The 13,789-nt window shown below is 38.7% G+C and overlaps 1 protein-coding gene across 14 annotated transcripts in view; it reads right to left on the reverse strand.

Moving 5' to 3' along the window:
- mef2d (myocyte enhancer factor 2d) overlaps window positions 1-13,789 on the reverse strand; it is a 66,551-nt gene that overhangs the window by 34,552 nt on the left and 18,210 nt on the right. For all 14 annotated transcript variants that reach the window (XM_048153078.1, XM_048153075.1, XM_048153088.1 and 11 more), the window contains exons 2-3: window positions 6,286-6,714; window positions 1,933-2,136 (exon numbers count right to left, since the gene is read on the reverse strand). In XM_048153078.1, the coding sequence (XP_048009035.1) occupies window positions 1,933-2,136; window positions 6,286-6,339 (258 nt within the window). In that variant the 5' untranslated portion in view covers window positions 6,340-6,714. The remainder of the gene's footprint in view (window positions 1-1,932; window positions 2,137-6,285; window positions 6,715-13,789) is intronic.

Genomic DNA, 13,789 nt, shown 5'->3' on the forward strand with positions numbered 1-13,789 from the left:
AGATAAGGATCACCTGCTTTTTCCTGACATGGTTAACGTTAGCCCTGTTATCTTAACTAATAACATTTATTAATTACTTTATAAAGCCCACATTTAACGTTACCGAAAAAAAGTTCAGTGATCTGTCAGATGCTGTAGGTCGGTCATTACAGTTTACTGCTGAACAACTAATTTTGTCGGTGTGAAATAACACAGAAATTTAAAATGAATAGTTAGTTATATATCTTCAATCTCCCCTAGCATCAAATTGCTAGCTAAAATCAAACTTATCACAAAAACGAACAATTGAATATATATCAGCGTGATAACAACTACCTTAAATGACCAAACCATCTTTTTTATTTGAAGTGTAATTTATTTTTTTATTTTGACTCATTCCCATTCGTTTGCATGGAGATGGCGAGGTTTATATCCTGTACTGCATCCAGCCACCAGGGGGTGATCAAAGAGCCCGCAGCTTCACTTTTCAGGACAGATGAGGCACACCCGATGTGTAACAGTGGCCAGATAGTGAGAGTTTTGCAGTTAAACTACTGCACGCTTACACCCACTAGAAAATGAGATGTCATTGGTAGTGCATTTGCGATCGGGCCAGGGTTTGATACCTACTCAGAGAAGGGTAGTTAGGATTGGAGTGTGAGTTTTGGAGGCGGAGCAATGAAGAGAGGGGTGGGTTTATTTGGGTTGATTTCAAATATCAACAGTGTTCAACAACGAATTTGAGAAATCGCATACAGCACCTTTAACTCAAGAACCAAATTTTGAGCCAGTTCTTTTCAATGAAACTCTTGATGTAATTCACAAACTGCACTTAACTAATCATAATGGGAACCAGCTGCATGAAGGTGCTCGAAGGTTCGCAACACCATAAGGGCGAGTAAATAAATGAAAGAACTTTCAGTTCAGAGCAGTAAATTTTAGAGCTATCCTTTTAATTTAAGCAGTGTTCCAGCTATACCGTATGAGACATTCTTCCACTATCTTTGTTCTTTCCATGTTAATGTTGCGCGCCCCCAGAAAAACATGCTACACTCACATAGTCGTCATCTCACGTTGGACGGGACGGACACCGGATGGGCATCGTGTGTGTTTGTGTGTAAGCCACATTTTCCTCTCTGGCCAAAGACAGGAGGTGGTAGAGGGTGCAGCTGTCCCTACCTCTCCTGTCCCACCATCATCCAGGCAGTTAGCCAGTAGCGTATAGAGATCTGCGAGCCTCTGAACCTTCCTTCATGCTCTTAAGACATGCACACACACTCTTTCGCTCTCACACATGTGATCGGTCTCCCTATGGATGAGTATTTAGCTATGCAAAATCCTTGCCAACTCTTGAACTTGTTGTGGATTTACAGTCACCATGGTATTACCAAGGTATTTTGAACATGGTACCACGGCAATACCATTATATGCTTAAAAGTAACTTGGAGTACCATGTAAATAACGTGATATATGAAAGACAATAATTTTAAGACAAATTAGCATAGAATTAGCATAATGAAGGAGCACTATGTAATGAAACAACAAATTTAGCTTTAGCTAGAGTGTTCGACCAAAGGTCAAAATAAATGAGGAGAAGCATCATGAAAAAAGTCATCGCAATTATAGAAATTCCTATTTGGAAGGGATCTTTCTCAGAGGACTCATGAGTTAGCTGGAAAACAGTAGGTAATTTGTTCTGTGATTTTAACAAGGTTTCTGTGAGGAAAAACACACAAATCTACCTGGCCTCCTCAGGGAAAACTAGCCCTGACCAAATAGGGCTATTGACTGAACTACTGCAACCAAATTAACACGGTTCACCAAAGACAGGAAGGAAGGAAAGAAGAGAAGGAGCAAACAAATAAAGGATGAATGAGACCAAAAAACAAACAAAACAATTTCCTGCCACCTGAAAAAGGGAGGATTCTTGGTGGGCTTGTATGTCTGTGTTACCTCGATGATGTCTGCATTGGTCCTGCTTTCGTGCGGCTCATTGTACTCGGTGTATTTGAGGAGCACTTTGTCCATGTCAGTGCTGGCATACTGGAAGAGCTTGTTTGAGTGATTGAAAATAATGAGGGCAATCTCGCAGTCACACAACACACTGAGCTCATAAGCTTTCTTCATCAGACCAAACTTCCGTTTGGTGAAGGTCACCTGTGGAGAGAGAGAGAAAGAAAGGAAGAAAGAAAGATGAGGTTAGACAGGGAGAAAAAGATGATGCCCGAGATGAAGGATGAGAACTGAAAACTATATCTTGTGCAATTTTGCTTCACAGGTAAATCTGCCCTATTTTAAAGATATTTCGATATTTTTACAGGAAAACAAAACAGAAGATATTATCAAAGATTAGAGGTATAGTCTACCCAAAAAATATTTTACGAACCTTCATGTCATTCCAAATCCAATTGACTTTCGTCATTTACATCCAATTACAATAAGGATCCGAGCTTTCAAGATTAAAAAAAGGATGCAAAAGCCCCATAAAGTATCATAAATGTAGTCATCTACAGTCGAAACCACAGCCTTACAAAGTATACTCCATTTAAAAGAATGCACATGCGCAATAGAAAGTTTTATCTTTGTCCAATGTCTGTGCTATTTCTCTCCAGAAATTATTACTGATACTTTGTCCTCTTATTAACTAGTCGTGGGTATCTCTTTACCCCCACACACAAGTGCTTGTCAACCCAGGCATGTTGTTACGATCTCAACTAGTTTGTTATTCTATCTCTTCCATTTCTTTTTGACAGTGGAAGGCCAGGCCAGTGTTGCTACCTTGTGGACAAACTAATCAGTGCAAAACAAATTCAACGAACTGAGCTGAGCACAGTGAGAAAAAAAATGGGGTTTGTGCATACTATGCTGATGATGAAATTTGCACCAAGGGCACACTGTACACATTCCCTAATGGGCATGAAAAAGAAGTATACTTTGGGTTTCACACTGATCTAGTTCTAGTGTTCAACTCACTGACTTAATGATCTATTCGCAAAGGATGACAGCTCACTGTCGGGGAAGATATAAATAATGATTTCAAATTTGGTCTGTTTCTCACACAAAACTATCATATAACTTGAGAACACAGCCCAAAGTTAAAGCGACTACTTTTATGATAGGTCTGTGGTGCTTTTGTGTTGTTTTCAAATCTTGAAAGCTCCAGTCCCCATTCATTGTGATAGCAAGGTAAAGATGAACCAACAACAAGACTTCAAAATCGCCTTTTGTATTACACAGAAGAAAGAAAGTGATACAGGTTTAGAACCACAAGAGGATGAATAAATAATGACAGTATTTTTAAAATGTTTGGTGAACTACTCCTATAGGAATATTTGTAGTGCATTGAGGTTGACTTCTTCTCTCTCAGAACTGACCGGTAAGCTTTCAACCATTTTTTGCTCCCTGCTACCAAAAGTTTTTCTGTTCAAATCCGAGACTCCTTAACCTTAAGAGCTTGACAGTGTTAGCAGACAGTGATTGCATCTCTGTAAATAAAAGCCCTTTTCCATTAGCTGAAAGAATCTCCTCCACCTCAACAATCAGGGAGCTGATGTTCCCTCTTTCCACACCAGCACCAGGATAAACACCAGCAACATAATTGCCTTCAAAAATAGAATTCGCAGGTAACCAATGGCAACAGGAGAACACAACTTTATTATTGTGAAGAATGTTGAAACGCAGCGACCTGACTTCTTTCCGCTCCTCTCTCCATCCAATTAACCTCAGGGCCGAATGCTTACCTACTGACCTTTACCGCAAACACGGACTCGATCTCGCTCTCTCACCTGCTGCCGTCTGTCAGTTCTGGATACCCTCTGTTCTTCTACACCTCTCCTACAAACTTGGCTCGATGCAAGAATTTGGTAATTAAAAAGGCACATTTTACAGCAGCAAAGAATGTAGTTCACATTATCTTCTCACGCTCTTTAATTCTTTAATTGCCCGAGATGTGCAAAGGACGAGCTGTGCAAAGCCAGATAATTTTCTGAAAAAAATCTCAATTAAATGTGATATTTAGTACAAAATGAGGCCTAATCTGGGTCAGACAAACTACAAGACTTTTTTTGTAACTTTGTTAAAAATATGATTAGTCAGGCACACCTGAGGGAGACAGAGAGCGCTGACACAGCGGAGCAGGCTAAGGTTGAGTATGCACACCTGGTCCGGTCAGAGTGACTACACCTATCAGCACAACTGTGACCAAAAAAACATTTCCAACACATTCACAACCATCTTTCTAATCCTTCTAAAACCGATGACTACACACTGGTGAGTTTAGAACTAATCTAAACACGGTAAATTACTTTAAAAGCATCCAAAATGATACTGTTCTGAAGTTCGGGATTCAGGATTAACTGTTTTTTTAGGCCAGATTTATCTATTTTACCACAGGGAGCAAAGATGACCAAAGGTCAAACATTGCACCACAAAACCAGTCATAAGGGTCAGTTTTTTGAAATTGAGATTTATACACCATCTGAAAGCTGAATAAATAAGCTTTCCATTGATGTATTGTTTGTTAGGATAGGACAATATTTGTCCTTTTTGGAAATCTGGAATCTGAGGGTGTAAAAAAAAAAAAAAAAAAAAAAATTGATAAAATCACCTTTAAAGTTGTCCAAACAAAGTCCTTAGCAATGCATATTCACTCACAAAAATAAATTTGTGATATATTTACAGTAGGAAATTTATAACATATCTTCATGGAACATGATCTTTACTTAATATCCTAATGATTTTTGGCATAAAAGAAAAATCAATAATTTTGACGCATACAATGTATTGTTGGCTATTGCTACAAATATACCCGTGTGACTTATGACTGGTTTTGTGGTCCAAGGTTACATATGAAAATTTAAGTTTATCGTAAATTGAATGACGATTTCAATAAACATTAAAATGCCACAAGATAGCAATAACAAAGACTTGAGAAATTTAATGCCACTAAACATATTAACATTATATAAGGTAACGCATTAACTTAAAATACTGATACTAAAACAAATATAACAAAATGTAATCACATTGATGCACAATATTGGCCAATATTTAAATTCTATTTTGTTTAAATAACTTAAAATTATGCATTAAAATCAGTTTTAAATGCTACAAGTGAATTTAGGTATCCCAACATTATCATGTACCATATGAAAAATAAATATTTGGTTTGCTAAATATCCAAAATGGTCCGATACCGTTTAATTAAAAAAAACAAAAAACAAAAAAAACAAATCTGCCAATATAGCCAATATGGCATAGATATATTTCATATTTCTGAATTAAAGGATTAGTTTACTTTAAAAAAAAAAATGAAAATTACCCCAAGATTTACTCACCCTCAAGCCATCCTAGGTGTATATGACTTTCTCCTTTCTGATGAACACAGTCGGAGTTATATTAATAAATATCCTGATGCGTCCAAGCTTTATAATGGCAGTGAATGAGTGTGAAGCTCAAGAAAGTGCATCTATCCATCATAAACATACTCCACATGGCTCCGGGGGGTTAATAAAAGTCTTCTGAAGCAAAGTGATGCATTTGTGTAAGAAAAATATCCATAAATATTTATATTTACGAAAAAAGCATAACTGACGCGATGCCTCAGAAGGCATTTATTTACCCCCCGGAGCTGTGTGGAGTACGTTTATGATGGATGGTGCACTTTCTTGAGCTTCAAACTTGTTGGCCCCGTTCTCTGACATTATAAAGCTTGCCAAATAACTCTGATTGTCTTCATCAGAAAGTCATATACACCTAGGATGGCTTGAGGGTGAGTAAATCTTGGAGTAATTTTCATTTTAAAGTGAACTAATCCTTTAAACTTACATTAAAACTCAATTAAAAACTGAACAACCGCAACAATGTTTTGAAAGCAGCAGTGTTTACATCCTAAAGGGAATACAACCTATGAGTAGTTAAGCTGTACTTGTCTATGCCCATTAAAATGGGATAGGAGAAAGTACTTTAACATCAAAAAAATCCACAACTCAGCTACAAATCAATGAAAATTACTTTGAAGCATTGGAGGAGTTAGATTTGATTTTGCCTCACATTGATTGCCTTGCACAAGATGTCTAAACTACAGATGCAACTTAAGGCAACTCACAAGAGTCATAAACAGTAAGAATGATTTCAGTTCAAATGCCAATAATCTCTCCCAAGCTCTCCTTGTGTATATTCAGTTCTTTTTATTTAGAGAAAGCTCCTGAAATTAACTCTTTTCAGTTACGTATTCAAAACTGAATGGAATTCTGCTATGTTGAACTAAAAACATTGTCATTGCAAACACTCAGGCTCTGCACTCACCTGTCTGTTACGCTCGTCTGTAATTCGCTGAATCTGGATCTTTTTCCTCCCCATGGCTGCTGTGATTGGCCGAACAGGGGTGGGGGCAAGGTTGGGGGTGTGGTGAGGTCAGAGGTTAAAATTTCTTGAGGCAGTTACAGGAGCACAAACAGCGACTAGTCGCCTCTGTGTATGAAGATGTGTGTGTGAGAGAGTCTCTCTCTCTCTCTCCGAATGCCACCTGTCTGAGGCAGCTGGGCTCACCCGTCTTCCTCCACTGATAAAAAAAAAGGAAGGAGGGAAGGAAGAAAGAAAGTGTGTGGCCTCCTGGTAGGGCCTTCAGATCATGGTCTGCTCAGGGTGCATGTCATCCGACAGGTGTCTGTTCTGATATCCAAACCCCCCTGGAAAAATCTGGTGATGAAGATGATGATGGCCTTGTGATGAATTCTGTGAAAAAAAAGAAAGACAGAACTTAGAAACAAAACTCTTATGACAGCAAAGTATTAAGGTAGTCAATCTTTATTATGGGGAAATTGCAACGAAATAGCATACATAAATATTTTCAAGGTATTCATTTGTGCTACTTAATATTTTTGTGTGATCCGTGATGCATATTTTTTTTTCAGGATTCTTCAATGAATAGAAAGCTCGAACAAACTAGAAATATTTTGTGTCTTTACTGTAACTTTTGCTCATTTTAATGTATCCTTGCTGAATAAAATTACTGATATATTTCAATCTTACTTGCCCCAAAATTTTAAACGGTAATGTATAACAATATTTACAACGTTTTATATAATGATATGTGCTAAATTACCAGCCCATTAAAGTGCAGCAGAATTACAATCTCACATTCTTCTACCTGCTTCTGTAATTTTATGATGAAAACAATTTTAAGTAAAGATTATTATTCTTAATCAATTTCTAACACAAAACCGGTGAGGCTGTAATATATTTCTGTGGTATGTGATTATTCTGTCAGTCTGTCACCCCATATTTTAGCAAATGAAGGGTGAATAAACCTCCAAACTTTAGGATTCCCACACCGTTTATAGAAATTGGACTCACAAAGATTAATTTCTAGCTGAACCTCAGAACTAATTAAATAATGGAAAAAACATTGAAATTTTCATTTATTTTTCAAGACATTTTCAGATTTTGTTAGGTTTCAACTGTCATGATGGGAACCCTTATAAAAGATCTGCCTGGACAGGATAGGCAAACCTCAACTTCACCCTAGCTGGGTTTCCCCTAAACCACACATAGCATGACATTCACATACAGTATACGGCTGGGCAAAGCCCCTTTCTGCAGCCTGACAGAGCCTGATTGTGTGTTCTCGTTCACAAACCGCTGACGCTGATGTCGCTTACAGAGTTAAAGCATCTTCACCTGCAGAGAAACACCTGCTGAAGTGTCTCTGTGCTTGAGTGTTTCATCCAGCAGCTCTCTCAGTGTTCTCTCGCGACTAAGTCACCCTTTTAGCCGTTTAGTCAACATGGGTATTTAGCTGCATTTGAAGGTTAAGTGCATTTTTCCCTTTATAATAATAATAATTAAAAAAAAAACATGTTGAAACAAACAGTGAGAACAGATGCCTTGGATCAGCATGGCAAAACTTTGTGTGTGTGTGTGTGTGTGTGTGTGTGTGTGTGAGTATGAATGAATGGCTGCATGAATAAATTTACTGCAGCCTAAGAATTGTCATATGGGCCAAGATAATTTTAAAACATGCTATTATTATCTCTGCCTTCGATTAAAAACAACCCAGGGCTTAAAACAGAATTCTATATATACATCGAGACTGTACACACTCATGCTCACACATCAACACATGACTGCTGACACAAGCAGACTCCCTGATCAGGGAGGCCTGCAAACTTCCTAATTTCCGCTTTTTAGGTCAGAGTGCAATGCTCAGAGACAATCTTATGTGCACAATCTGAGTTTGAACTTGAATTATGAGTTGTCATTTCCTTGCCACTTTCCTTGCAATAAAAAGCAGCAAAAAGCCCAAATTTTACCCTTCAGTCCAGACTAAACGTCAAATATAGGCCTCTTGAAGAAAGCACACATTTATTAAGTGTAGTCCAAAGTTACAGTCCAGCAGAAGCACTTTAAAGACTGCAAAAAGAGCGACTGGAAAAGCTCTTCCACCTTGTTCCTGCCAAACAAATTCCTTCTGGTAAAGTAAACACTTTCAAAGGGTCGGCATTTGTTTGAGCTATTTGACATGTCAAAATTACATCATAACAATTCTGAATGGCCAAAGGAACCGTGAGAACGAAAAAGTACCATATCTCGTGGGCTATTTATTCTGTCTGAGCAACAGACAGGAAATTAATATCAGAATTAAAAGTTCACAAGCTCAAGAAAACTGAAAAAACAACAGCAAAAATCACTGAAATTTTTTGCCACATAATGGCTTTATGGCATCGGAACAATGGCAAGGTGGATTGCTGCACAGAAAAAGCAGAAGGAATGTTTATTAACAGGGAGACGTGTACATGAATCGTACACTTCATTGTTAAAACCACAGTAAAATGCACTGACTGATGCATTTCGATACCTAGTTGTAGTCACACTGAACTTTCAAAATGGTCGTGAAGCAGCCATTACCCTTCACTAATTCACCATGTAAAAATGAATGAATATCCATATCCAAAATAAATGACCGGCTATGCTGAATTGAAAGAACAACATACAGTAGGTTTTCTAGGGCAAATCAGTCTACAAAAATGTGTAATAATCATAAAACAATTACTGTAACATCCAGTCTGACGGTTGCATTCAATCTAGCCACAAAAGTTTAAAAATGTAAACGAAACCGAAGTTCAAATCAGGCCTGAAAATTCTGCACATGCAAAGTAATGGAACTCCATGCAGCTGCCGTACTATGCTACATTACTCACCCTCATGTCGTTCCAAACCTGTAAATCCTTCGTTCATTTTCGGAACACAAAATTAAGATATTTTTGATGAAATCCGAGAGGTATCTAAACCACACATAGGCACCAACGTCATTGCACTTTTCAAGGCCCAGAAAGGTAGCAAAGACATCATTAAAATAGTCCACGTGACTACAGTGGTTCAACCTTAATGTTCTGAAGCGACAAGAATACTTTTTGTGTGAACAAAAATAATGACTTTATTCAATAAATTCATCCATTCCATGTCATTCTCCTATGCTGTTTACATTGTATAGACAGTGAAATATCTTAATTTGTGTTCCGAAGATGAACAAAGGTTGTATTTTGTAATTAATGACAGTACTTAATGAAAGAAATTTAATTTTTGAGTGAAATAACCCTTGAATGACTTTTGGTATGTCGTTCAACAAAATAACAAAAGGGCGGAAACTAAAGAAACAAAAGCCAGGCACTCTCTGAACTTCACTGTTATCATTTCATAATAAACAATTGAGAAAGACATCTAAGACTACATATTCACTTTTATTTGTTCTAACAGAAAAGGTCAGAACGCACTAGCTTGCGTACTCTTATACACGGTCTAAGCTGCTAGGCGTGACAAAACAGTCCCTGTCACAAGCTTCATCACTTTCACAGTAAAACACTGAGTGGAGTGTGTGTGTGCGCGCATGTGTGTTTACGTGAGATTTTTGCCTCCGATTGGAGAGGATGTGTCGACAGGAAAGGTTTCCTCAGAGGGGCCGTCAGCAGCACAGGCTTGAGTTCAAAGCAATTCGGAGTCTGTGTGTGTTTTGGTCTGCGGGGCCAATACATGAAAAGACTTCTTTATCTGCAATGAGAGTCAGAGTTTGACCTTTCACCCTGTGAGCGCTGAGAGGGGCTAATTCCCAGCTCTGATCTCAGTCGCTTCACGAGGGACCTGGAAAGTGTCCTCAGACTGCGGTTCCTCACAGTCAGACTCTCTATCCGCTGAGAACTCATAAAGTACTGTTTGATAATGCTGTAAACTGATCATTTTATTCTTATCCAGGGGTTTTCAAACTAGGGTCCAGGGGCCTATAAGAGGGTGCTAGGGTGTCCACAAAAAAACTAGGGGGAAAATTTCCCTAGTTTGTATTTTAATGTATTTTTAGGGCTGTCACAGTTAACTTAAGATTAGGGCTGGGCGATATATCGCATGCGATTGTCACACGCATTTCGTCAGTAAAGCCGGTTCCCTGATTACCGCGAAATCGCCATCAACTGCTTTCAAATGGAGCGTCATTTAATAGACAGAACCGTAGATCACTGACAAGCTACGCAATATCACGTTCATTATCGCAGATGAATCGCCTTCGATAATGAACGCGATATTGCGTAGCTTGTCAGTGAACTACGGCTCTGTCTATTAAATGCAGCTCCATTTGAAAGCAGGTGATGGCGATTTAGCGGTAATCAGGGAACCGGCTTTACTGACGAAATGCGCGTGACAATCGCATGCGATATATCGCCCAGCCCTACTTAAGATATTAATTAAATATTTAATATAATGAATCTTTTTTTAACACATATAATATAAAACAATCAAGGAATTATTAAAATAAATAAATAAGATAAAATACATGAATAATACATTTCTAGAATATCTTAACCTATACACAGCATGGTAAAAATTTTAAATAAAACCTGCATTAAATTTTGTGAAGACAAAAAATACGTGATTGTACGACCGAATAAATTACATTCTTACATTTCATTTTCTCAGGGGAACGAGTGGTGTTTGCCTGTGCCACCACAACGCCAGAGTGTTAAGGTGTCCTGCGTGGTTTTAGCACCTTGCTATGCGGTTGCTAGGATGTGCTACAAGTCTAAAAAGTCCAGATACGGCAAGGATTAGTCTTTCAGAAAGTTTATGAACTTTTATTTTTTAATTGCAGTTTATTGCCTGGTTGGTGAAAATTGCAAGTCTGATTAATGTGAAAAATAATAGCACACCTCAACAAGTTGCACAATTTGAAGTATCATTTTGTAGCACAAATGGTGTGGGACAGGTTACAAGGCAAAGTTTAATACTTAGTTTTTAGGGTTTGTTCAGATCTCTACCCTAAATATGAAAAATTAACAACCACTAAATAAACAAAGAAAAAACAAAGTAGATTACAGATAAAACATCAGTTTCTTTCTGTTCTCAATACTAGGGGAAACCCCCCGCAACAGAGACAAAAACTCTCTTATCTTGAGAATTAGTCACACTCATGAAAATTCAATTATACTATAATGAAAACTGATGTACAATAAAAATACATACATTTAGGCACATGAGTGCACAAACACACACACACACACACACATGTCAGCAAAAGTAATTTCTCACTGCTTTCAGCACACAGAGGTGAGCTGTTGTAAGATGCAGCTGTCACACACACATACGAGGGAAGGTGTTATAATTTTGAGTTGCGGCTTTGCTCATACCACTGAGGAAATCCTGCGGAACCAAGCTTCAGCGTGCAACACAAGCAAAACAACATTTACAGAGGCCTGCAAACAAGCGAAAAAACACCTTGGTGTAAACACATCCAAAGGTTCTTAGCTGCTAGTGAAGAAGAACCTAAGAGAGAAAAAAAAAGTCACAAGTTTGTGACCTTTCACTATATAGATATACTCTCCATATAGGAGCAACTCAGACCCACACGTTTGGACAGCAGTGATTCTTGCAAGGACTCTGAAGTACCAGAGGTCCGCTGGGATAAGCGCACACTGCCTTCGTCCATGTGTGGGCATATGGTATTCTGCGCGAGCGCGTATGCGTGTGTAAGCATATCTCCTCCATGGGGTGTGTGTGAGAGAGTCCAGTTTTGTTATCCCTGCCTGTAACTAGAGGCAGAGTGGCCTGGGGCTTGGAGATAAGAGACCGTGCCAGAACTGGGCTTGGACAAGGTCCAAAGCTGTGCTGAGAAATCCATCACCTTCCCAGCTCAGAGCGGGAGGTCACCGACTGGGACAGAGAGTTGTTTAATTCGGCCATTTACAGTTTCCGTACATTGGCGCTATACAAAATGCCCCATGACCAAAGCTCTGTCACCGGCAGCAATATCTCAGTAATCCCAGGGCCAATAAAAGTAATTTCTTACTGAGCAACAAAGCTAAGCATGCTGATACACGCCTCTACAGAAGACTGACATGTTGTGACACTAGAATGTTCAACAACCAATTATATATATATATATATATATATATATATATATACACACAACACTAAATTTATTTTACACAACATTTACTCAAAACATTTAAAACTAAAAATTTGTTTTCAATCCAATTAATTATCAAATTAATATTTAAAAACACTAATAATTTGATAACACTGTTAAATGTAATCATCTTTAGCAAATCTCAAAATGAATATCCATTTTGCAAATTAACTTATAGCATTACATTTTTTTTTTAAACTAATTTAGATAAAATGGCAGAATCTTAATATCAGCCATTTATCTGCCATAAAAAGAAAATAATCAAACCAATGTATCAGTATCAGCCAGAATGTTAATATCGATGCATCTCTTATTATGAAAGCAAAACGCTGTTTCATGTTGATTTTAAGCTCAATTCCCAAAACTGTACTAGAGTAGAAGGAAATCAAAGCAAGCTTATCTTGGAGGAAGAGTGTTTTGAGGAGACACCCTCAACCTAAGAGGCTTTTTTTGAGCAGAGCGCTGTTCAAAACATTAGCTGTGGCTAAACTGGGGCAAAAATGGAGCCCTGTGAGACCCTCCAGCGATTTACTCCAACCTTGGGGTTGTACTGCCAGCACCAACTGCAGGATATTTCCAGCCTGTTGACTCAACCTCCCTGCACGGCAGGAACTCACCCTGTCCAATATGGCTACTCGGCTGCTGACCGCAGCGCATGATTTCTGTTTTTCAACACAGCCGTTTGTCCAGTACACAACGTATACTGATGATACGGCGGCGTTCGATGCTAAGAACCTTTACTGGACCTTCTCCAGGAGCGAGGAGATGGGTGGCGTAATGTCTGCCAAACCACAAGCGTAACCCAATCCCTAAGGTGGGGGAGGGCGGTAGGTACGGCACTGCAAGGACAGCATTTCATGGGGAGGGGGGTAATGGATCCGTGGTCTTGTGAATCACACCGCGGCTGTCGTCCTGTCAACTCTGAAAGCAAACTACAATGCTAGATTACCACTTTCAACCCTAATTTTTTTTTTTTGTTGTTGTTGTTGTTTTTGTTTTTTTTGGTGTCAGTCTTTTATTTCCAACTCATTTGACAAACAAAATACTTTTGGACAGAAGTAGCACATTTGTCTGGTGTGTCGTCTTCAGTACTATAGCCTGTTGTTTACACCAGCTTATCGTTTCCATCATCAGTGTGGACAATGTGGTCAAACTTGTCAGTTTACAGTACTGCCACACAGCCGAACAGACCAGAGTGCATCTCACTAAACTCTCAGGCCCCTGCATGAGTCTGCAAATACTGACAAGTAGGCTAACTTGCTATTCTCGGGTCAGGTAAATCCTTACCCTTCTCACCCACCACGACCCCCATCCGCCGCTAAAGGTCTTGGAGACGCGCACACACCTTCCCTTGCAGCATAA

Source organism: Megalobrama amblycephala, linkage group LG13 (assembly GCF_018812025.1).
Source record: "Megalobrama amblycephala isolate DHTTF-2021 linkage group LG13, ASM1881202v1, whole genome shotgun sequence".
NCBI lineage: Eukaryota > Metazoa > Chordata > Actinopteri > Cypriniformes > Xenocyprididae > Megalobrama > Megalobrama amblycephala.